At 36.8% G+C, this 26,248-nt stretch overlaps 1 protein-coding gene across 3 annotated transcripts; it reads right to left on the bottom strand.

Annotated features, from left to right (window-relative positions):
- Positions 1 to 4,166: 4,166 nt before the first annotated feature.
- egr (TNF superfamily member 12 eiger) lies at positions 4,167 to 25,635 on the bottom strand. Of its 3 annotated transcripts, none has more exons than XM_046619533.2 (5): positions 24,089 to 25,635; positions 10,669 to 11,324; positions 6,921 to 7,071; positions 6,447 to 6,806; positions 4,167 to 5,542 (listed from the first exon to the last, which is right to left on the bottom strand). In XM_046619533.2, the coding sequence occupies exons 1-5, from the start codon at positions 24,494 to 24,496 to the stop codon at positions 5,348 to 5,350; spliced, it is 1,770 nt and encodes a 589-aa protein (XP_046475489.1). In that variant the 5' UTR covers positions 24,497 to 25,635; the 3' UTR covers positions 4,167 to 5,347. The 3 variants fall into 3 exon arrangements, with proteins under 3 accessions (XP_046475489.1, XP_046475487.1, XP_046475488.1); XM_046619531.2 differs by having other exon boundaries at positions 6,921 to 7,170; positions 24,089 to 25,634; XM_046619532.2 differs by having other exon boundaries at positions 6,939 to 7,170; positions 24,089 to 25,634.
- Between the last annotated feature and the right edge of the window lie 613 nt (positions 25,636 to 26,248).

Here is a 26,248-nt window from a genome sequence, read left to right as displayed (position 1 = left end):
TACTATATTTTCTTGTAACTGGTTGCGAAAATTTTATGCTTGTGCGAAAATAAATTGACGTTAAAGCCTTATTTAACTAAAAAACTAGAGTAAACCGAACGAACGGATTTTGCGTTGCAATAACCAAAAAAGGATCGACAATAGCGCAAAATGGTTACGCGCACCTCGTTTACCGTAATCCCAACAATATTGAAACAGTTTTTTTAGCGATATCTGTTTTACTGAATTTTTCTAGTTACTGTAACAAATGAAAATTTTCTCAGTGTGCGATGTAAATTAAGCTGTGCGCAAGCTAACAATAGTATAGCATCAACTGGAGTAACGATTTTATAATTAGAACGCTCAGAATTATTTATTATTTACAACTTATTTTATTCACAATAGAGATTTCCAGCGATCGTCTGCGAAAAGTTTTGTAATACAATTTTTAAATTTTAAATTTCATAAAATAAATAACATCTCCGCGTTATCGTTACTATACTTTGTAAATATTTTTCAGACAGCTTGTAGGAATCTGGGCAGTTAGAAACTGAGATGAAAACATTACATTCGGATCGGAAAAACTAGACTTGAGTAATTTTGAACGTGCTATTTATAAAACCTTTTCTCAAATTATTTATATCGTAGCTTGTGTTGTTAAAATTTTCTGAGGATCATTTCTGTTTTTAAATAACATGATAATACATATTCTATTAGTATTAAAATTCAAATTTTTGTCTGTTAGAGTAGATGAACATCTTGTACTTTAATTGTGAAAATCATTTTTGCTATTCGTTTTCATTCATTTGAATTCGGTATTTCGTTTGGCTGAAAATTCTTCCGTGGGGATGAAATTTATTGTAAATGAAATCACTGAATCACCTATCAACGTGAATTTTCTAAAATAACATCTCGAACTCTCATCTCACGAACCTAACGTAAATTTATTTCTAGAATATTCATCGGCGTTTTATTAGGCTTGGTCAAGTATTTTCTTTACTATATTTACCGGCGCGATATTAAGAATGGGGAATTCCTTTTCTAGCATCGCTTCTTCCTACCGGCACCCTATTTCACCGTGGTGAATTCTTTCATTCAATAACTTCTTTGCATTACATATAAGTTAATTGGCTTTTTACCTGGAATTAATAGAGTTTGGTAAATACTTACTTGAATATTTCATTCGTGGAGAAATCACTGTATCGCTCATTCATCGAGTATTCTCAGGTATTTGTTCGAAGTTAGCTTTTTTGTCCGATAGTTGACTAAAAGAAATGAATTAAGTTGATTAAATCAAACCACCGAAGAAATAATGGTCAAGTAATTTTCAAGTCAACTCCAAAAATGGAATTGTTTCGTTCAATTATATCTGGGATCACATAGTACAATTACGGCGAGATCCTTAGAGATTAAGGTAATTCGATTTTGCTTCGATTACCTGTTGGATTCGATTAGATTTAAAATTAGATCGATGAAGTTATTGTTCCAGAACACTTATTTTGTTTTGGCTTCAATTAAGGCGGTTGATTCGCCAGGAATCGATAATATGGAATTAATTTCAGTAAGAGCTAATAGTCGTAAATTCTGTATCCATAGAATTTTTATACATTCGTAAGCTATGAAAATGGAAGATACAATAATAGAAAATACTGGAATTACAAACAAGAGCTTGATCTGTATAGTTTCACATTGCTTCAAAATGCTGAAAAATCTAGTTCATTCGTTCGTTTTCATTTCTTCAGTTCGATTCACCGGGTAGCCGACCTGGAGCGTAGAAACTACGGCGCGCTTGTCCCGAAAGTCGAGTTTCACCAGGTAGGAAGTTGAACCAGGATCCAAGAGGTAGAGAACCCGGTACTCGAAATCTGCGGAGCGCGATTCTCATCCGTCCGCTCTACTGCGCGGTTGTTTCCGGACTGAGGAATTTGGCTAGCTGATTTTCGTTTATATAGATCGATGACGTCAAGAGAAAAAAAAAAAATTTGCGTGACGTCACTTTCCGAACATCCGAACATCCACACTTTGGTTTCGAACTTTAATACTATGTATGATGTATGACGTATGATGTATGATGATGTCCAAGCCTTTGTTTGCAATTTCACTATTTTCCATTTTTGTATTTTCGGAGAGATCTTCGTAGGTTGGAAGTTTAATAATTTGATAAATAATCAATTTCCTGATTCTATTTTACATCCAATTCTCTCTTTGCGCTGCTTTCAGGTAGGTTATGCCTGCGACAGAGTGACATTATACATTAATTTGTCAATTACTGCTACGTAATTGCCCGTTAACGCGCATCGTTACATTTATATTAGGAAAATGTATTTCTGTATTTATTAACAAGGATTGCTTATTCGCTCGCATTGCTTTTGAAGACAATAACGCGGACGAGTGAATACCATTGTTCTTGGAAAAAAGTAAGTGCTAACTGCGCGTGTTCGATTGAAAAAACATTCTGCGCAATTTGACGGATAATTTACACCCTAATTTCTTGTCATGTAGTTAATAATATGAATTGCTTTGAACGAGCGATACCAGCCGCACCGATTTCAATGTAATCCAATTGTAATGACAATTCGGGAGGACTGTGTACTCGGGTCAAGTGACTAATTTTGCTGTATCTCTTATGCCTGAGGGGTTAACCACTAATCAGTTTACGTGCACAACAGATTTCAAGATTTCACATTATTTCAATAATTTGCGGTAGTCCAAACGATTTCACAAAGTATCGAGGGATTTTAAATGGTTCTAAAAGATTTAAATACTTGCGGAATAGCATGGGTTTCATATGCTTTTAAAGATCTCAGCGCTTTCAAAGATATTACATGATTTTGGCTGACAATTTCATGAAATTGTACAGGATTTCAAAAAGTTTCACCATGTGATTTTAGGAAATTACAGATTTCACAAAATTTCGTAAGTGACGTCTACCAGATTTTAAGGACAGCCATCTCCTCAGCTTTATGTAAACCCCAGGAGTAACGGGGGGTGATGAGGAATCTTGCGCGATGGTAAATATTGTGTTTCGAGGAGTGAAAGCACTCATCCAAGTATTATTGTAGCATACATATACCGGGGGATACACCTTGAGTGTATTGTTAACCCTCTTTTTGCCAACCCAGAATCAAATTTTTCACCTGTCGACATTACGCTGTCTTCAATTTGTCAAACGGTAGTCGACGTTTCGACAAATCTGCTACCTGGGCTAGGTATTATACCGATAGAATTCCTTCAGGTTTAAAAATGTCAACGACGACTCGCCGGCAAATAGACAACTTGAGTTACGTCTTTCACGCAGTAAGTAACCAAGATGTAACTCTGGCTGTCTATTTGCCGGCGAGGCGTTTGAAAATTTGACTACGTGTTGGCACAAAGTCGACAAAACAGTGACTATTCACTTGATTTGCTATGATAATGACTGTTGATGCGCTAAAAGTCGAAGATGTGCCAACCGTTTATGTGAAGATGTGTCCTAAAAACGTCAAGATCAAGACAGTGAAAAACAAAAATTAGGTATCGTTATGGAACTGCCTGTACAGCGAATATACGTCACTGTACGTTCATTGTCGTATTTTTCAATATCCGGAGAATATTGACATTTGTTTTTTCAATTCACCCGGTATATATATTCAGATGAGCGACAAAGATCGATGTTTGCAGGTAGGGATTTACTTTTCATATGACGTCACGTTCTGTGACGTAGGCTACGACTGAACCAAAGAGACAAGCTTTATTGACTTCAAATACACGCTCTTCGTCCGTTTCCGATTAGTTGATTTCATTTTCTGCTGGAAATAATATAAGTTGAATATTAGTCGACCGTGTGTTACACGGGCTACGGATGATGAAAGAATCAAGTTTCAAATCGGCAAATAGGTATTAGGCACAATATCGATCGAATATAGCGAGCAATTCAAGTTTTCCTGTCGATCGATCGCAAAATTATATTTGGTACAACAACGACCAATAACATATACTTCCTGATCTCGTCCCAAATGCTCCTAATCAATTTTTCAGAGCCAGTTGTCGCGCGTGTGCAAAAAAACAATTCCCAATGAATGAATTAATTTCTGTGAATTAATTCAGCGAACATTTGAACAAAAGTTTAACTCATTTTATTGCTAAGTGTTTTATAATTATATGCTGATCACGTACTGCGAGGAGGTATAATAACATTCCCGGTGAAATTATGTTTATACGAACCTGCAATATGCAAATTTATTCATTTCAATGGAAATGCTAAATGTGAATGATGTTTCTTTCCACTTAGTTGTCAAGCAACGGTCTATTTGGAAAGAAATAATGGCAATCAAACTTCAGTGAACATCTAATCCTCGCAAACATGGCATTAGTTTCGTTTCTGCTCTGTAAATTTGAATCACTTATAATAAATAGGTATACTGCCTGATTGGAGATCAGTTGCTTCGACCCGTTCCATCCTTTTAAAATCAGGGTTAAACTATTGGTGGATTGATTAGTGGAAAAAATGGAATACCGAAAAATTAATCAACGTTGATTGCTCCCGATTTTAATCGCAAGACTTTGGATTTGAAATCTGCAGATCGCTACCCAATTTTGCCCTATCAGAATATTCATGTCGAATCTGTTTTTTGTTTTTTAATTTTACGAGTCCTATTATTTAGACGAAGATGTCACATTCGTTTTTTCACGGTTTTCACGAATCACGATGGCAATGATGCGACACAACAAGAACATTACGTATATTACAGTTGTGAGGATAGAATAACGCTTTGATTATTTCGCTGCACCGAAATTAAATTCACCTCGGTAAGTGTAGTGAATTAATCACCAAAAATTGCGTAGAAATATATATTTTTATCTTAGCGATGTAAGAGAAAATATTAATAATCATTATATTGATAACAATAATAATAACGATAATAATAATAATAATAATAATAATAATAGTATATAATAAAATATAAAATGTTATTTACATATTTTTCGTAAAATCTGAGATCACTAATAGTCTAGTTTAAAATCGGTACTAATTTTCGAGTTACAAACAAACGATGGCACTAAAAGCTCGATAAATTGTTGAGTTACAATTCACAATGTTTACTGTATCAGCTAAGGCGTAGCTTGATACGTATTCAATACGTTTCTGTAGGGATATAAATTAGGAGTTGTACTCTTTAATCGGTATATAACTTATATTATAATGTTAAACAATTACAACACCATATATATCATCACTCCATAACGTTCCGTCTCGTCTATACTACATTTAGTGAAAAAAGCAGCAGAGAAAGTTCGTAATTTATATTAATCAGCTCATATTAAATTGACGCAGCTATAGAATTGTCATTTCTTGCTTACAATCGTCAAGAATCTTTCTTCGCTGGTCTTAATTTTGGGACTGCTGTCTCGGCGGTCTCGTTTCTCCGAGTTTGACAAGACCAAAGAAGCTCTTGTCGTGTTGGAACAAGGTATACCTTTCCTCACCTACATCCTTCAATACCACGCGATCTCCGGCCTGTAGCAGCGCTGCTTGCGCGGAGAAACAGGATCGGCTTTTGTGCTCGGTGCCAGGACTGTAAACCTGTAAACCGAATGTAATTCACGTGGGGCGAACCGATGGATGTACCTCGATGCAAGAAGTTAGCGGCCGAAATTATTGCGAATTGTTTTCAGAGTGAATCGACGACGAAACTCTCGCTTGCGCAGTCGCAGTCGATGCTCAATCTGTCAAGTTTTTTTTAAATTGGGTTTAAACGAAATATCAAAAATCTGAACCGAGAGATACTGCGGAGTTATGATCTGAGAGTGCACGCCGATTTTCCGCCAAAATCATTAAAAACCTACGAGTTTTTCTGCTTTAAGGAAAATTGATATTCTCAAGAATAGCGTTTCGCTGAACATGTTCCACTGTAAATTGACAGTGCCATTTTTGGTGAACGACACATCGAAAAAACATATTTACAATTAGTTTATAATGATTTGATTGTGTTTGGGTACGTGAAGGCTGTTCATCTTATCGAATCCACATCGGAAATTAGATTTTCATAGTTCAAAATGGCGGATCCGGTATAGTGGACCAAATACCCAAAATATATTCGGATTCCAATAAAAATTGGTATTTCTCTTTGAAAGTTAAAGTGGCGGATTCAACACGGGGGCCAAAATTCGAAAAAAATGTTTGGATTTCAATGAGAAATGGTGACTCATAGTTTTCGAGACCGTTCAATCTGAATCTGAAATTATATTTTTAACATTTAAATGACAGGTCCAATATAGTTGACAAAATTGGAAAATCCAACTTCCCGAATTTTTGAAGGGTGGGGTTTGGCTAAACGGTATCTTCTTCAATGTTGAGAAAAAAAAACTGATAGCTTTTTCGATAACTAATTTCTTACAACTACTTATTTCAGTTTACTTGTGGTAATTATTTGTTTTCTTATTACACATAATGTAATAGACGGAGCTAATTGTAAGTAAATACTCACCATACATTGCAGTATCGATTCGTTGTTGACCAAAACGCGGAAACCGTTTTCGTCATGCCGGTCTAGGTAGTGAATCTGAGCATAGATAAGATAAAGCCCTGTTTCCTGGATCGTCAGTTGTCCATCGGCTAAAGTGAAGTGCCCATTCATTCCAAGGTCGTTCATCCACCTGGTAGCTCTCCAAGCCTTGAAAATTCCCTGGCCGTGCTTCCCTTTTCCGTTCCCAACATGTTCGTCCTCCCCAGTAAAAAGACTGCTGTCGGCAGAGTAATGTGCGGCAATTATTTGTCGCGATCCTCTCAGGTGACGTCGAGTCATACCGCGACGTCGAAGAGGCCGCGAATGACGCGCAGGCGAGTCCTGGAAAAATAGAATTCGTCGGCATTAATTCGTTAATTCGGAATAGGTATGAAATTACAGTTGGTAGTAGTCAAATGGACGTTACCTTGGAGGGGTTTGCTCTAGAAAACAAACCTGGATTCGTTGTATTACCTGCACGAGCTTCCAGGCTTCTCCATCTTTACGGTTCACCGTTGACTCCTTCAGGGTAAGAGCTTGAGGGCCTTCGTTTTGCCAATCGGCAGAACGATGAGCGTGTTTATTTCTCTGTCGCGAACTGTGAACCCTTGAAGAGTAGGAAGCCGGTGGTAAAACATGGGACGTGGGAGCTCGCGTTTGGGCATGATATTTCTTTGGCGGGTATTTGTCCCAAGATGTGACGATGCTGTGCAACAAGAGTTGTTTGAAATTAAACGGTGGTCGTTGGTTAGGTTTAAAAACACTGAGAGAAAACGGTTAAACTTAACGGATAGAGCGTATGCGGTAACTTTTGAATTTTCATACAGGCTGGCCACCTCAGAATTCAAGTGTAAAACACGGCTCACGGAGGTTATTACGCAAGTGATGCAATTTTTATTTTTTTTTTACTTTAAGTAGATCTCATACAGTCGACGTCGTGATTCTTGAGGGTTTGAAAAAGTTTTATTATCAACAGAACGGTGAATGTTGACTGCTACGAGTCATCGAGCAGCATAATTTCCATTTACCACTCCACACGGGAGAGTGACATTTCTATCCCCGTTTCAAGCAAGTTGGCTCCCCTGCTTCGCGGACGAAATAATCACGCGGTATAATCCCGCCAGCCAATAGAATTCATTCATTTGGCGCATGCGCAGTCGATCACCCACCCTGACAAGTTTCACCGTTTCCTTTCGATAGAAGTAAGTCGTTTAATGTGAGGTTTGTTCCTAACTTCGGAGTTTAACATGTTTCACAGATACTCGACTAGATAAAGCTTCTGCCAGCTGACGCGAGTTGATACTGTTCACTTATTGTCAGTGTCGTTTCAATGGAAGTCATTAACTAAGATTTGAACTTGTTACTTTACAACGTATAATACGCATAATCCGTATGAATATAGCTTTAAAACAATTCAAGAGGCAGTTGCACTGTATCGGAAATGAAGCGTGCGAATAAAACTTCTGCTATTCTGCATTCTTTAACACACGGCCAAAAGTTAATCGACATTGGTCATCAACTGACGCAAATTTTCACTGCATTCGCTATTTTCAAATATCCAATTCAATTTTTACAAATAATATACAATCCTCTCTGTCGCCGTAGTAGTTCGATATACATTTGCACTCTGTTTGATAATGATTGGGATAATTAACCAGGTAGTATAGTTGGCAAGATGCCGAATGTTACTTGGCTTGCTGGAATAAAGTCACTAGGAAGAAAAATTGACTCGAGATTGGCAAAAAGTCAGCAACAGTCGACTTATGTCCACGAACATGTTTCACGAAACGTTGAGACCAACAAAGAATGGATATCATGCATGTAATTTTACAGCATTAACAATATTTTACAGTAATAAAGATAATTAAATTTTCCGAGTTATTATTTCGTAACAGCAAGTCCGTTCACAGCCGAGTTGTATACCATCTACGGTAAATTGACAATCCATTGGACATTTATGAATTCATAAAACCCTTCAGCAAGAGACACTTGCTAGTGATAAAATGGGCTTCATGAGTTACACTCGTTTTCACAGCCAATAAGAGACTGTAGTCAGTTGCTTTAAATACGATTTTTTATACGTCTTATATTAGTTGACTACATTTTCTACCGGCAACAAGTCAAATATGAGTTGACTTTGTGCTACTTAAGCAACGATGTTTGCTTTGTGAGATAAATATCGTAGGGTTTTGAGGTTTCACTGCGTAGTGTCCTTGAGAATTTAAAGTCTGCCGTTAATTATTTCACGTCTAGTATCATTTTATACTTTGATGATGACATTTTTGCGATCCAGATATTACCAGAACCCAAACAATATCAAAAAATCTCTTGACAGTCGTCTCAAAAGTTTGTATATTTTTGGCATTTATTATTCTTTGCATAGACTATTTTTGCAAGGATGAGTTCCACTGCATACATCAATTTATATGAAATTCGGCGCTCGTTAGTTTAACCGAAAAATGATTCCAGATCTCGGCTGGAAATTCAAAACCTTCAATACGTGTAGATTAGATTTTGAAAAAAAATGCGGACTTGAAAAAAATTTGCCCAAGACATTAGAATCCTATGACAAACATTTTCTCACATTATTGACATTATTTTGGCTTTCGTTATTCGACTTTGCTCCCAATCATTTCCATCACATAATAAAAACGTTGTTTCATTCACGTTCGCTATCATTGGCGCATACAAGCTTGCTAGAGATTTTTTAAACGGTATTTTTTCACTCTTACTAAATTTTTATTCATACAGTGGAGTTCAGTCATCCTTAACCTGACTTGTATTTATGTACGAGAATTGTGAAAAGCGATGTTTAAAAGTCGCTAACAATAAATTCAAACCGAACAAGTATATTTCAAAAGTCTAGTAGACTGCAGTAATAAAATGAGGCAATACAGACAGCTTATTTCAAGTATACCGCTCCTTTGAAAATACTGAGATTTGTGTCGTTAGTTATTCCGTTTAACGAGTTCACTCGTATTGCATCGACGTAATTTACGTTTATTGCAGTATACTAGGTTATCGTGCAGGAGAAAAAATGCAGGCTTTAAATTACAAAAATCAGCGCCATACGTACGTTCACGTGAAGAAATGTCTGCAATGAAATATGAAATTGCTCAACGATTCTAATCCCTTCGTATAAGGTAGTATCTCTACGATCTACCTGCGTGAGGTTACCAAATAAGCTGCCCTCGAAAATTGTTTTTATTACTGGTGTTTATTGTTGCTGGTTAAATGGGTCAGTGTCAACGCGATGGCAGATTAAAGATAGTCCACCTGACTGTCTCATTCAATGCTAAGTTCCATGCTCCGTGAAGGATTCAACTTATGCATTACTTCTCAACCTTTTCGTCCTCTTCCAAGCAGGACATGGACAAATTAACTTTTTCTCACCAGCGTTACAGAATTTACCATTTATAAACTCGCCGTATCTTATGCATAGGATCGTTAATATGCCATGAAAACGTCACATTTGAAGTAAGAAATCTCGATGTATGATCGTAGCAAATATTACGCGAATTCGGCTACTTTCGTCATTCAATACAGTATTTAATTACTCGTGAGCGTTACGGCATCAATAAATCTGCAAGCAGATAACATACCTAAGTTTGCTGCTTTTTATTTTCAGAATTCTACTGCTTCAACAATTTTTCACCAAAGCTTTGCGATATTAAAATTTTTCACGCAAACATTACTCCGACCTAATCGCACAGCCATACTTAGGTGTAAAAACGTTTAATTAAAAGAGTTCATTAACGACTTTTTTTTTTAACACGTGTGTAGGCAAGTTTGACTTGAGAAGTATCGAAGGTGCCACCTGACAGCACGTAAAATTGGGTTTAATGAACTTACTTTCAATAACGCAGTGCACAAAATTGAATTATTTGAAAATGCGCATGCGCCAAAGAAAGTCCTGTTGCGTAAAATGTAGCATTTCAATTGCGCGCAAGCGCCAACGTTCTTTTGTCACTGTTCGAGGATGAGGCAAACATTATACGCACGCTCCACAGGCTTCGAAAATCGAACTTTCCAAGCAGGGGTTGGAAAAAACGCATTTTATGGAGCGTAATAAATGCGCGGTTACCAGAAAATACACATCATATTTCAAGTATATATATAAAAAAAAAAAACAAAAAAAAACTCCCCAACTTTCCTCAATCTTCCGGTATTTTTGGGCGTGTATAGTCTTCGTATAAATACTTACGCGTGATGTACCGTCGATTCCTGTTTACTCTTCTCCGTTGTGGTCTTTTCATCTCTCGTCAAACTGTCGTACAGTCTTAATGTTGGGCTGGCCGAGTTCCATGTAAAATTTTTTCTGTTTCTGAGTAGGTAGCTGTGGGCGTATATTGGAATGCCGCTCGGATTATAACTAACGGGTTTCTCTTGGTTGACGGATCGCTTCCGTACGATCTTTAGCGAATCGGGATCCCGACGAAACTCTTCGAGAATATCATCCTCGTTCTCCTCTGTCCGATTCTCCCGCTGTCTAATTTCTGCGGCATTTTTTCCCTCGTCAAGCATTCTTTCGCGGTTTATGTTCTTCCGGTTCTCTTGCACGCTCTTCTCCAATTTCCGTTCTGAGTCTGCCTCCGTTTTCTGAAGTGCGGCGTGGAAATCGTCAAGATCACTTTCACGGCTTGCAGGGCTTAACGAATCCCCAGGTCCCGAGTAATCGGCAGCGTAAGGTGCGGTGTGATAATCGTTGAGGTATTCCTGAGATGACAGCATCGGGTCTTCGTCCTCGTCTTCGTCCTCGTCCTCGTCATCAATGTCGTAGACGGAGTCGTAGTCGTAATCATCGCTATCTAGGGCAGTGTCATCGTCAGCGATACCCTCGTCAAACTCTTCGGCTTCTACCTGCACAACGGAATGACATATCAAATTGTAATTTGTATTAGACGTGAAATGTACTCTCCGTATATCGAGAAATGCGAAACGACTAAGCGGTCAAGTTCGCAGCGCCTAACCTTGACCATAAGTCTACGTAAGGGACATTAGATGTAAGGCGGATCAGTTAGCTTGAATATTTTTATAGCTCTGCATGTTGACGGCCGGCTATTTCAGACGAGAGCAATTTGGTTTTTTTGTTGGAACAAGGTTTGAACGTTGGTGTCTACCGAAATAAAAATTCTCCTGAAATTTACGATTTTCAGCTTAAGTCTTGGACTTTATCTTATTTAAATAATGTGTCGAAAAGTGTACTCATTCCATTCAATTCACGGAAATTTCCTAAATAATTTTCTAATACACTTTGACAGTTTCAACTGCTCTCATTTTAACATAAATAATTACATATTTGTTTTCGTGAACCTTGGAAGGTCGGTTTTGATTCTTTATTTTTAACAAAAGGTACAAAAAATTTCGATTTAACTAATATCTGAGTTTTGCTTGCTCCAACGTAAAGAAAACTTGTTACTATTTTTTAAGATTTAAACAAATGTGTCACTCCGTTCATAATTAAATGTTCGATCAAAACATTTTTCTTCGCAGAAACAATTTATGTATAATATTATTTTATATTACATACTTTGTTAGTATACTGCAACTTGTAAACGATTATTCATAAATAGTCAACGATAAGTGAACTTATTCCAATATTCATATCTTCAGTGTTTACGCACATGATCTATATTTATACTACAAGGTGTGATAGCAACGGAATCCCAGTGCCTAATTATTGAATTGTATGATCGTGAAGTAGCGTTGGATAATCAGCGCTGTTTATCCCACAAATATCAACAGATATATCAAAGTAATACTAATTGTCTTGTATTTATTATTGTTGTTATTATTATATATACTGTCGTAATTCCGTAGACCTGCAGAGATAACGTATTCGATTGTTCACATTTTCGCATGCACTAGATGTCCAGTGTATGATCTGTTGTGTTCAATGCGAGCGTGTCGATCAATATATATTCGAATCTGAATACAGTTAATAGCCTAAAATAGCGATAACAGTGAGATCCAAAACGCTTAGAAAAGGATGCGATGAGTAACTTCGTTAAAATGCCCCGTCTGAGATACACAGTACAACGTTGTTCACTAAATCATTATAAATATTCGTTAAAAGTCGACAACATTCCCTTACTAATTCGTCGAGCAAGTGAAGTGGCTTTGAAATTTAAGCTGATGGATAATATACCGGATAATCATTTCGTAGAAATGTAACACGGGTAAATCAAAGTAGCGTGAATATGCCGGCATTTTAACAAAATAACCCGTTGTATGCTTGTTGAACGGATAAACAAACGAAGTTTTTCTAAGCGAATTTGGATCATTCGTGGTCTGCCTGATATTAGGTATATTCTGTTTGTCTTTCGGATAAAACCTAGTTGAACTAGGCGCTGAACTCGATCACTTAGCTTCTTCGTAGACAAGTACTTGAATGATCACTCGGGCTAAAACGGAAGGTTTAGGTATATCTATTCTGTGTTGGAGGATAAGTGATCGAAACGATAATTACCACTCGTAATTAAATGGACTTTCAAGTCCTGATGATTGAGCCGTAAGATTAGAAAATAGAGTGGTTACAATACCGAATTTACAAAACTGCGTTGATCAAATTCACGAAATTTTTAAACTATGACAGTGAGGTACAGAAAATTAAAAATTTAGGAAGGAAAAGTACACAGAACGAAATTTTCGGCTCGTTACATTCTTATTCGTTGTAACGATTCTATGTGATGTATTCTAGCGTCTTTGAATATTCTTTATTGCGACAATTTTACTTTTTCATCTTCCACATTCTTCCTCCATTCTACAAAAAGAACTTCGCCTTACGATGATGCTAAAAATGGAATATCGTAGTGCAAACTATTGATGTAAACCTGAATATCTCATACCGAATATAGAGCTATCATACCAGTGAAAAATAGAAGTGTACAATTCGAATGAAAATAAAGACAAACATTCGTCAGACTGATCCCAGAACCGAAGACCTAAGAACCGTCTTCATACACTGAGAAAAATTTCATTTGTTACAGTAACTAGAAAAAGTCAGTAGAACAGGTATCGTTAAAAAAAACTGTTTGAACATTGTTGGAATTACGAAAAACGAGGTTCGCCTAACCATTTTGCGCTATCGTCGATCCTTTTTGTTGTAATTGCAACGCAAAATCGGTTTCTGAGGTTTACTTTACGTGTTTAGTTGAATAAGGCTTTAACATCAATTTATTGTTAGACAAGCACAAAATTTTCACAACAGTGACAAGAAAATATAGTTAAAATTTCTCTCATTGTATTCCACGTTCACCTATTTATTACACCGTTGTCGCAGTTCGACTCTAAAGACATGTACAACTTGATGTGAGGCACATACATGGAGTCCCAAAATCGCCAAGCAAGTAACGTCCATCTAATATGTCATCTATTGTACATACATGGGATCTGACACGTAGACGCAGCTGGTCAGCCTTGGATTTTGAATATTTTACATGTCTGTTTTTGGGCTGGCGCCACGAAAAACTGACTGGTCAGAGCGATGGTCATACCCTGGATAAAAGATCGGCCGTGACAAAAACTCGAGGAAGAAGTCACAACCATGAATGGAATTGGTCGATCCGAGTTACCGGTTTGTTTCTACCTGCGGGGTATTCGTGTCTATTTTTTTTCATCGAAAGTAAAGCGAATGGCCTCTTCCGTACCGTATACTAGATAAGAGCGAAAGGATCTTGATCAACGGTAACTTAAAATTAGATATCGTATAAGCAGCGATTTCGACCCTACTTGGCCGTAACATTTGCGCCTATTATTACTTCACGCGACTCACCCGTGTGTGAAATGAATTTGATTACAACGGATGATTCGAGTCCTGTTAATGAGTGCAAAAAACGACAATACGATTTGAATCAGATACGAGGAGTTGAAGACTTTTCAAATCTGGTGTGCAATACTTGTGAAATCATTCTAAAACTGGCTAAAATCCCGTAAAATCGTCTGAAACTATCTGTAATCTTGTAAAATTTTTGAAATCTTGAAATCACATGACATTCTTTATATGCCGCAAAATTCTCTAAAAGCCAATGAAATCGTAGGAAATGATCAAACTCAAAGAATGTAACCACCTCAGAGTATCATTCCATTTAATTCTTGTAGTACCTATTCCATTTTCAAATATCAGCTAAAGTCATCTGAAATATTTGAAAATCGTCTCATTGTGACTCTGAAATTTTGGAAATAACACGAAACCCCACGAGTTTTGTTTTGTTTCTTTGAAATCCTATGAAATTCAGTGAAGTAATTTTTCATATTCGCAAATTTTAAAATCTGGTGTAGACTCACAGTGACGTGTTAACCCTAAGTTAATCTCGCGATTCTGCATTTCTTCTTGAAGAAGGCAACCCAAACTGTGCACAGTGGGTGCCAAACTGGCAGAAATTACCGCAAGGCACCGCGTCACATACCTCAAGCTGCTCGACCAGCTGGATCGAGGAGATATTCACGATGTATTTGGATCAATTAAAATATCATTAAATCCATCGCGAATCGAGTGCACTCGGTAATTCCGACATGAAAATTATTATTTCTGTTAATATTTCATCCGATAACAATTACGTACAATCAGGTTACATCATTTCCTGTGGCACACTTAATCGCATCTCGTACTTACGATTCGCATTTATTCCAAGAAAAATCCATGTGCTCATGCGGCAACGATCGGATCTTTCTCGGCTCAATTGAAGTCAAATCTGTTAGGCCAATAGTTAGGCGCTCGTTAGGCACGCGGAGAGAGGGCGAGAGACTTACGTTTGGCTTTTAGTTTACGACAAGTGATACTTTGTACATACATGCATACTCGTACATACGTACGTACAACAAGTAACTTGCGTTGTAATCATTCTTACTGTTATCATTATTGCAATGCTCCAAACGAAGGTTGACCTAAATTCTAAATAAAAACGAGTGTTTGTATTTATTTTTGTACGCGGCGTTAAATGCCTGTTGCTTTTTACTCTTATCGACAATTGTCGGCCGGTTCAAAGGTGAATCAGAAGAGGGACTTCGGTTAGCGCGCAAAGTCGCTTCTAAGGGTATAAATTTATGCCTGATTTACGAGTCAACTGTAAGAACCCCTGAAATTAAAGGTGCTGCCGCGTTAATTAAAAACAGCCATTGCCGTATCGGATACGACTAAATTATACAATGAACAATTTTTTCGATGCCACGCGATATCGTCAGGACATGTAATAAAGTCTCCAAACAATTTATCTCTTCTGGATGCGAACGGGCTAATCGACCCAGCGTTTTTGCATGTAAGGATATGAAAAAGTATGATCAATTTCAATTTCAGACTACCTGGTCGGATGATCGAAGATCGGTACGCCGTCTCGTTAGTACACTGATTGTGAGAGAAATTTTTAGTTCCGGTTACCGCTCAGTCCTTAAATATTTTTACATTTTACCACAATCGAAAAATACAGTTCTAGGTACAAAATGAAAATTAGTTTTCCAGCTGTTCCCAGAATGTCTAGTATCCGTTACTATTCTTTCTCATTACGATAACTGTTGCTATATTTTCTTGCAACTGTTGCGAAAATTCAATGCTTGTGCAACGATAAATTGACCTTAAAGCCTTGTGTAACTAAAAAAGTAAAGTAAACCTCACAAACTGATTTTGCGTTGCAGATACCAAAAAAGGATCAACAATAGCGAAAATTTGTTACGTGTACCTCGTTCTTCGTAATCCTAAAAATAATCAAACAGTTTTTTTAACGTTTTTACTGAGTTTTACTGAATTTTTCTAGTTGCCGTAACAAATGAAATTTTTCTAAGTGTACCCAGCGCAGGTACTTAATTATGCCTCTTAAATACAAAGGTGGTTTGGTTATTTGCGAAATCTAGTAAGCAAACGTGACACGATGACGCCTGCGATACTTTTCATCTAGCTTAAACACGTTTCATTCTTCTCGAAGTAAACATCGCTTTGCTTCAGGCAATACTGGTTTACAAATAATATTTAAAAGTGGTCCCCAACTAATGGCTGCCACACTTGGAGTACGATTGATGACAAACCGAACCAACAGATGGTTTTATATATTATTTACTCCGGATAGATTTGCTTAAGATTCAATTCTACTTCGACGACACTTTTAGGTTTGTACAATTACAGCGCCCGAAAACTTCCTGTGAATTATACAGAAGCAGTGAACGTGTAAATATAATTCGTGAAAGCGGCGACGACGATTTGTTTACGGTTATGCTTCATGTTCTTGCAAAAATCGCAGCGAATTTAGCGATGTAAGTAATTTATGTATGTCCGAAGTCAGAAGGAGCGATATTTTGAGGAATCCGGTTTAGTGATTGGAAAAATTGTAAGATACGTTTGAATTCTGTAGATGGAATAAAACAGATTATAAATGCAATTGTATTTCGTAATTGAGGCTAGATAAGGCCGAATTACATTTTATTTTTACGTTGTAACGAAATAAAATACAAATTGCATTCCTATTTGCATTTAGTACATACCTGGCCGTATAAATATTATACACGTAAGTAAATATAATATGTATATTATTTTGATTCAACGCAGTAAAAATCGTAATCGGATGAAATAATGGTACGAATTATTTTGCCAAAATTGTAATAAAACCGGAATCATTTACAAATTACAGATGTAATCCGTAGTTTATTTTTTTCTAATCACAAAATCGACTAGTTATTCGTAATTAATATCGACTTAATTACAAATTACAAATGAAATTAATTAAAAATTTTAATTAAACGGTGCCAAATTTTTTTCGTATCACGTATTAGCTCCGAACAGTTTCATTGGTAAGGCGGATGGAATGTCTTTTTTTTGGGTATTGCGACTTCTGTCTTTCTGGATGAGTTACAGCGAGACTTTCAGTGTTCTATGAATAACCGTGAGTAGACTTTCGAGTGCAAATCTTATCGCTGAAATACGTTTCACCGCGGGTTCTATATTCGTGGAGCGATGGTCCGCGTTCCTAGTTTTTTTTTTCATTGACGGCGGCTTGATCTTCTTGGAACGAATACTTATACTCATGTCTTTTATTAGGATCTACCTAAACTCCGAAGCACGTACGGTACATATTTCATACACACGTCATTAGACTGTTATGTTCGTTATGTCATAAGCCGATTATCCACAATCTACATCGCTTGGTCATTTACGGATTTTAACGAGAATCCCAAAAACCAGTAACGCGACGCAATTGTGTGTCGTTACAATTTTGAAATATTTTTACACTCGTAATATTTGGTGTAAATTGCACTGTATACTATTTACATGTTTTCGGTTTGTAAAGCGACACGGATATATTTTATTTAAAAAAGTGTTATAGTCTCTTTCACGATTCTTGTGCGGTTTTACTCTTTCAGTTGATGTCAATGTTTCATTACTCACGTTATAGTTATTATCAGTGGAATGCGAATAGCACACACATGACGTAAAATGTTACATCTTACCGATGATAAAATCCGTAAAGTACCGAGATAATTATAAGTTGTACGATGCGTAATACGAGACTTGTACATATATCGTAATAGAATGCAGATGAATTGAACCACAGAAAAGGAACAAACATAAAATTTCCACTGCAGTTCCAGTAAACACAGCAATTGATAGGATTTATTGCAGGGTGAGGATAAATTTGACATCATACATGCAAGGACGCGGCTGGTTTATGTTTAGTTGTTATAACGACACGGGTTTGATTTATATTTCATCCCTGCATAGTCAATCAACATATTTATCTACGTTATATCTCATCATCTCTAAGGAATTTTTATTGCCCGACAATTAAAAGCTTAACATTCCACTTTCTCGCGATAATGTCGCGTTTGTGTGAAACAGTTTGTTTATTCACTCGGTAGACAAAAATTTACGATTATACTTTTAACTTTACACGTAATGCAAGTAAATTCTTACATTCCTATATAATTTGGCATTTTTCGACCGTATGCTAATTTGATGAAAGCAAAATCTGCAGGGAATCTATTAGGACGGATAATGCTTGCGTTCTAAATTCCTGATTTATATACAAAAATTATACTGATTTGATATTCAGATAATCCCACGAATTTTTTATCGCATTCAAACATGGAAATGTTAAACGATTTGATCTCAAGATTGAACCGCAGGCTGATACCATTACGATAATCAATTAATCCCACTAAAGTAATTCTTTTCACAATTTCTGATTCTGAGACCTTTGGCAGAATATTCAAGATATTAAAAAAAATATATTCGTTTCTCCAACGCAGCAAATTCACGACAGAAGGCACCATAAGGTCAGTATTCGTATTACAAACCATCGATAGCAATACGTCTCTTTAGACGAAATCGATTTTTCCGAGTCTTCGATCGCTTGGAATGAAAAAAACGAACTATTCGTGTGAAAGCGTGTCAAGTCGTGTTTTTACGGTAAGAAAATATGCTTTCCGAAATTCTTCTGTCGTTTACGAAAATCCACTGTGTCGATTATTGCAGATGGAATTCCCCATAATCATTGTTCAAATTATATTACTGGATAGTATGGAACAAATCCATGAAAACTTTTTAATTTTTCTCTCCTTTCTGACTCAATATTCCTTCGAAAAATTTAAAATCACTTTGCGTCTGATTTTTAGAAGGTTATAAGCTCATGGGTTTCTATTAATTATACAGGGTGTTAATATGAAAGCAACACGTCTTTTTGCTCTCACCTGAAAAACTTGTTATACACGAAAAAAAAGAAAAAATCCTCCTGGAAAAATGTCTTTTAAACACAATGTTGAAGGGTCACTTTCCGGATTCGATGTTTTCCCGTTTGAATGACATGGAAAATACGTAATTTTTTTCTCTTAAATTCTTACTATCGAGTCGCATTTTGTGACGGAATTAAATTGTTCCCGTAAGTGTTCCATAAATATCTCTGGTAAGGTCACTAATTTTGCCATTAAAACATAATTTTGCTTCCAAACGACAGACACCGGTATGCATTCAACGACTTGCCGTGTCTACGCCAATGATACGGCAATTGCAAACTTTATTAGACGTAATAAAGAACAGTCCCAGAACTGCAGGTCGGTCTTGTAAAGCGATTACGATTTTAATCGGATCTATTACAACAATTTCTGCAGAATTCCCGGTACCATCCTTTCATGCATTAGTGCTGCTCTTGCAGATCATTCATAACGTTGAATTTAACGTTGCGAATTTCTGTGTGTCAATTCAGAGATATTTGTACAGGGATATTCAACGTACGTTAAAATTTTTTTAGAAATATGTATAGCGTGGGTTAAATGATTAGTAATTTTATGAGCACGCGTATAGAGAAAATGTTCCCAACTTTCAAAGAATCTTGAATTCATGGATTTCGACACAAGTTTTGAAAATGTTGACAATATTCATCGTCGGAATTAATACTCAACAAAAGTACATAATATACGTAAAATCTGGTACGTATTCAAGTTCAAAAATGTAAGATAATTTTCTTTTCCCGAATTCTTCACGCCCAGCGTATAAACTTGTAATAGGTACGAAATCGTAGACAATTTTAAACGATGTATTTCCAGGAAAAATAAAGCCTAGAATAAAATATGAGCACATCTCTTATATCTCGTCAACTTCATGCATGCGCATTAATAGGCGTACTATTTTCAATTAGTCTAATTAAAGTCTACAGAACAACGCGTCGCAAGTTTGCGATATTAGTCAAGTCATTTCAAATTAAAAATGAAAAAACATATTCCAGGAAATTTGAGTAACGAAATAAATAAATGACTGTTACGGCTTCGGTCTTCGTTTGAATAAACTCGTTTACAACGGGGAAAAGTCAACGATATTAATATGCGTAGGTACTAAACTTTCAAGTTCGAGATTTCTGTCGTTAATCTGCAGGATGCGGTTTCTGTAACTGCGCAAGCGGTTGAATCAAGTTCCCGAAACAGTTACTCAAGGATTGCGTATATTTCAACATTCCTCGCATCATTCCTCAATCATTCGTTTGAATAGTAATTTATCTGAGGTTGAAGGTAATCTAACATTACTAACTTCAACCTCGTAATTTTACAGAACTAACCATTTTTAACAGGACTGAGAATTTGGAAACGAACAATCATAATTTTACATTCACACTACTCAAAGCGGATGAAAATGAAACGCGATTGTTTCAAAGATTTGTATCAATTCGATTAGCCTAATCTCAAATCCAATCTCTTTATTAGCGGCGCCGAAATGTTTCAACAAATTTTTGGCACTCATTACCATGTAGAAATTCTGCCAGGTTTTTTATGGACACAGCTTCGCGATTGTGGTTCTTGTCTGCTGTGATGCGTGGGCGTTTATAACAGTAAACTTTTTTTTAAAAGTCTTCTAATCGACCACCGAAGTTTAACGTGGGATGATGAACTCCGAATGGCGCCAAGAAACCTATAATTTCTAATATATCCTACATCGTTTCGCGAATTTTGGCTCGGCTGGCGCCAGAATATTATGATTTAGGAAAGACTATTTTGAGTTTGGCTATGCGATTAATCGATTGATTGTAAAGTTCAACGTTCGTTCGATTACACTGAGAAAAATTTAATTCGTTATAGCAACTAGAAGAATTCAGTAAAACAGGTATCGCTAAAAAAACTGTTCGAATATTGTTCCGATTACGAAAAACGAGGTACGCCTAAACATTTTGCGCTATCGTCGATCCTTTTTTGGTAATTGCAACGCAAAATCAGTTTGTGAGGTATACTCTACTTTTTTAGTTAAACAAGGCGTTAACGTCAATTTATTGTTGCACAAGCGTTGAATTTTCGCAACAGTTACAAGAAAATATAGTAAGAGTGATCACAATGAGAAAGAATAGTAACAGACACCAGACTTTCTGGTAACAGCTGCAAAACTAATTTTCATCTTACACCTAGAACTATATTTTCCGATTGTGGTAAAAAACGAAAATAATCAAGAACTGAGCGGTAACCGGAACTAAAAATTTCTCTCAGTGTACCTAATCGATTAAACGGCTCTCTCAATTAATCGTTTTCGGGTTTATTCGATCCATCGTCCCTTCCAAATGAATCATATTTTCGATTAATCGATTAAAAAATGAATCGAAGAGTACGAATAATCGATTATTAGCACAACGCTAATCTTGAGAGTCAAGAACGATACGCGGTCATGTATGATGCATTGCGAAAAAATTTGCCGCCTGCGTTTATCTACATGTTTTGGCCATTTCAGCAAACACGTGATCATTTGCGAACGCCGATCAAATATGGGCAGAGTTAGCGCGTACCGCTTGATTAATGGCATTTGTAGAGTCATTATAATAACCGTATATACCTATACACGATGTATATCATATGCAGTTGGAATACACTAGTAGACGATTACCTCATACGATAATATTATCCACCGATGTGGGATATGAATTAATTGCTCGCTACTCTTGGTTAAGGCATTTTGAGCGCGGTGTCGAGTGACCGAGCAGGGAAAAAAAATTTGAAAAATTTCAAACACTCACATTCGTTATCTTTGCAACGTTCGTAAGTTGAAGAATCACAGCTCAAAAAATGTGCTAAAATTGAATCTCATACCTCATAATATGCCCAAAGAGTGTGCCAAGTTACAAATTTTTTTCACCGTTATTATGTGGGTAAGAAATATTTGAGTACTGGCATTGAAAAAATTCATGTAATGCGCGAAAGTTTTTTCCGCACATGTGTAGAAAAGACTACTTTCGGTGCTTGTAAATGGTGCATAAAAATGGACTCTCCATGCAGGTGTTGCAAAAATATATTTACTGCACAAATAGTATCGCTTGTAGAATCGTACGTAATACGTTTCTATCCGTGCGGACGCAATTCAGTGACGAATAAAAGCAAACAGTTTTCAGAGATATTTAGACGAGCGAATACAAGCTGAATAAAATGGTACATATCAGTCACGAGACGGTTTTGGACTGTCGAACCAGTGCGTGTATAGTTCTGCAAAATGTGTGTGCAAATCGAAGAAATGCGAAATGAGAAATGCGTTGACTGCATAGTAGCGCGTGTACAATGTAAACACGTTGTAAATACTAATAACGATATTATACGTACGGAAAATTGTGCAAAGCCAAGCAATCGCCTAAAATCACGAGACAAGCTGTAGAAGCTGCAAAACACTGTAATTATCTCGTGACAGATGAATAATGAGACTAATACGTGAAACCTGAACTTGAGAAATGGCCGCACATCGCTTCAGATGTTTCAAAGAGAAGGTTGTGAACGCTACGATTATACAGTGACACAACTTGTCGTATATAGGAGGGTCAAAGTTCTTTTGCGATGACCGAACTGATAATGCCCCGTGTGAATAATACGTACCTCGTAATTTATATAATAATACGCAGTTAATATTATAAATATCAGCAATACGAAAAAGAACAAGCTGTATGAAAATGTCGAAATACACTGATTTTTCATTTATGTTTTATTATTATACGAGTACCAAAGTTCTCTTTGACGGGTAACTTCTTAGTAGCCTCAACCTTGCCAAACATTTTGGTATTTGAACGGTTTGAAAAATTCCAAAAGAGTGAGGCAATATGCGGGTCAAAATTCTGATCAGTCAAAACTCGTATTGACTTACGATTGACGGTTTGAATTGCGAGTGGTCAAAACTGTGAATGGTCGGAACTGCGAATGATTTGAATTGAAAATGATCGAAACTGCGAATGGTCGAACCTCCGAATGGTCCGGAGTTTGAAAGATTCAAATTAAAAACAAAAAATTCGCCAAGACATTCCAATAAGTAATTACCTCAGGAAATTTTACAAATTATAAACCTTTCGAATTTTCACCAATCGAAGTTTTCATTCTGGAAATTCTGACCGATGAAATTTTATACGTAACGGTCAAATTGAATTTTGATAATTCGGAACTCTGACCCACCTACTGATTATAGTTCATTGGTTCATAAATATTGATAAAATACATTTTAACTGGTTACGCTTGTTGAAATGCATTTCGTGTCACCTTAGAATGTCACTAAGCATTACGACATTTTGAAGGACTACCCTTTAACAAATATGTTATAATGATCAGTTCCCAAATAATGATAATAAATAAACCACACTGAGAGAAATTTTTATTTCTGGTTACCGCTCAGTCCTTAACTATTTTCATTTTTTACCACAATCGAAAAATATAGTTCCAAGTACAAAATGAAAATAGAAAGTCTAATATCCGTTACTATTCTATCTCATTACGATCACTGTTACTATATTTTCTTGTAACTGTTGCGAAAATTCAATGCTTGTGCAACGATAAATTGACGTTAAAGCCTTATTTAAATAAAAAAGTAAGGTAAACCTCAGAAACTGATTTTGCGTTGCAATTACCAAGAAAGGATCGACAATAGCGCAAAATGGTTAGGCGCACCTCGTTTTCCTTAATTCCAACAATATTCAAACAGTTTTTCTCAACGATACCTGTTTTACTGAATTTTTCTAGTTACTATAACAAATGAAATTTTTCACAGTGCAAGCAATGCCACAGACTTTTTCTGCAGTATACTTGGAACTAGAAATTGGTTACAATATTCATTGTTGTAACTTCAACTTTCCACAGATTCGCATTTAGAACTTCATTATCACGTTTATACGGGGAAACGGAAATATAACATGATTGGTTCTTACTTGTTCCTCGAACGCCTTCAAGTCGTTCAGCAAGTCTTCTTCGAGGATGCGATGCTTCATGCCTTCAACGTCTTGCTTCATTATTTCAAGCTCTTGCTTCAGCATCTCAACTTCTTTCGGGCTATTCAAACAGCATCTGGGATTATCCACGACACCTAGGATCTTCCATATTTCAAGCCCGATGCAAAATGAGGCCAATAATATTGCGATCAGACTCAGAACTGTATCCCTTCGAATCCGGGGTCGCGCGTTGTTGAATCCCTGCTCGAGATCCGAATGAGAAGCGCTTAAATTCTCCCGGGAAAAGTGAAGAAACGATCGAGATTCGTCCGTGGGATTCTTCGGGTTGTCCATCTTGGCTTTCACTGGGATATCGCTGGTCCCTTTGCTCGGCGACATCGAAATCATGCCTGCATCGAAAGAGATCCAAATACGATCGAAAGAAGCTTTCGGTATCTGTTATTTTACTCCTTTCGTTTCTTCTTCTTCTTGTTAAGATGTCGTTAATTTATTGAATGTCCTTATTCCTAGCTAAGCACTCATACTTTTGATTTTTTTACAAATTCTTACACCAGCAGCTTGATCGCGAAGATTCTTTTCCTTGTATTCGGTTAACGTCGGTTAACTTTTCTAAACGTTATGCCAAAATTCAAGGGAACCTCGCCGCTCGGTCAAGAGGTGCATTCGTCGGTCAAGGTGGTCCGGTTACAAGATTGCAATCTTGACAATTACGTAAGTATTAATTCCGGAATCGCAAAATTATAGTTACTGTTAATTGGGCGGGTTTTAACCTTGGACAAAGTGATTCGATTGTACGCATACGACGAATCACATATGCAACAATTTATCGTTCCGATTATCTTTCTTACAAAATGTGTACAGCCGATCAGTTTCCAAGTGTGCGGGTATGAGCAAAACGTACTATTCCCATGGCTTCTTTATCAATCCCGAACTGTCAAAAGTTCAGCATTTTCAACAATTTTTCAACTAATTTGACTGGAATTTCGGAAACTCGTTATATGCAGACAAAGTAATTCACCGGCGCTTTGCGTAGATGTAGAAAATAAAGAAATCTTTACAGATCTACGATACACAAAGACGTTAGCTGCGGTCCTTCGGAGCACAATCTCCATACACTGACAATGAGACTGGACCAAAAACCTGTTCGGTAACTTTGAAATTCTCGAACCGAAGACGTCGGAAGAGGTGTCTTTTGTTTCTTCCTTTTAAACGCCTTCGCTTCCCGCGGGTTAAAAAGCAGCCTCTTTTTATCCCTGGGTTAAAATATAATCAAGTACGGGCATCGGTTGCGTATGTTTTTTTATTTTTATTTTTTTTTTTTTATTATTTATTGCTTTACTTTTTCCATCCCCCCGGTTTCTTCTCTTTTTTCCTACTTATTTTTGTCCTCTTTCGAACTTTTCGTTATCTCGACGCGCCCTCTTCTCAGGGACTTATTCAATTCCCTCGGAGACAATCCCGGCTAAGTCACGATCAGAGGAACAGCGACTTTACGGTCTCGGCAGCGCGACACAGACTGGCTAGAAGCCCGCAAGCCGACAACGTTTATGTTTCCTCTTTGACATTGGCGCAGCATTCGATGGAGTCACGTTGTATACACACTGTAAATATACTGCACTCATCGTGATCACAGCTCAGGATTTCCCTGTTTCTCAGCGTTTCTTGACACACCGTGTTCGGAAAAATTTCCAGTTTTAGTTACTTTAGAGTCTGATAATAATTTTAATTTTTCACTCTGTCCGAAAAATATAATTCTGCAGAGTAGACGAAGTGAACATGAATTTTTGTTGCTGTAACTAGTAAATCTAGTATGTCTTACCATTTGTTCGAATTATGGGCAATCGCACTATATTTTTTCGTTACTATTGCGATACTTTGATGCTGGTGCAACGGTAAATTAATTCTGTGGCCTTATTTAACTGATAGAAAGTTGGTAGGCTGAACTAACAGATTTAACGTTGTTGTAAAGAAAAAGTGTAGTATTGCCAATTATAATAACACTAAGGGTGCGTTCCGAAATTAACTCGCAGTGCTGTCAACAATCTTTTATCTCTTTTGCGCTGCCGAGTTTGTGAGTAGCTCTGTCTCTGGCCTAGGGAGTTTTTAACGCTGCCAGCTAGTTTCCAAATGTAACCTGAA

Source organism: Neodiprion pinetum, chromosome 4 (assembly GCF_021155775.2).
Source record: "Neodiprion pinetum isolate iyNeoPine1 chromosome 4, iyNeoPine1.2, whole genome shotgun sequence".
Taxonomy (NCBI): domain Eukaryota; kingdom Metazoa; phylum Arthropoda; class Insecta; order Hymenoptera; family Diprionidae; genus Neodiprion; species Neodiprion pinetum.
Note: the sequence above shows the minus strand (reverse complement) of the source record. Positions and strands in the feature narration are given on the sequence as shown.

Bases quoted from the DNA above. Each gene is read 5' to 3' on its own strand.
- egr (XM_046619531.2), bottom strand. From the start codon at position 24,496: ATGATTTCGATGTCGCCGAGCAAAGGGACCAGCGATATCCCAGTGAAA. The intron at 11,325-24,088 runs GTAAGAACCAAT...TCCGTTGTGCAG, and splicing joins TGAAGGCGTTCGAGGAACAA to GTAGAAGCCGAAGAGTTTGA. The intron at 6,807-6,920 runs GTTTGTTTTCTA...CTATTTTTCCAG, and splicing joins AGGTAATACAACGAATCCAG to GACTCGCCTGCGCGTCATTC.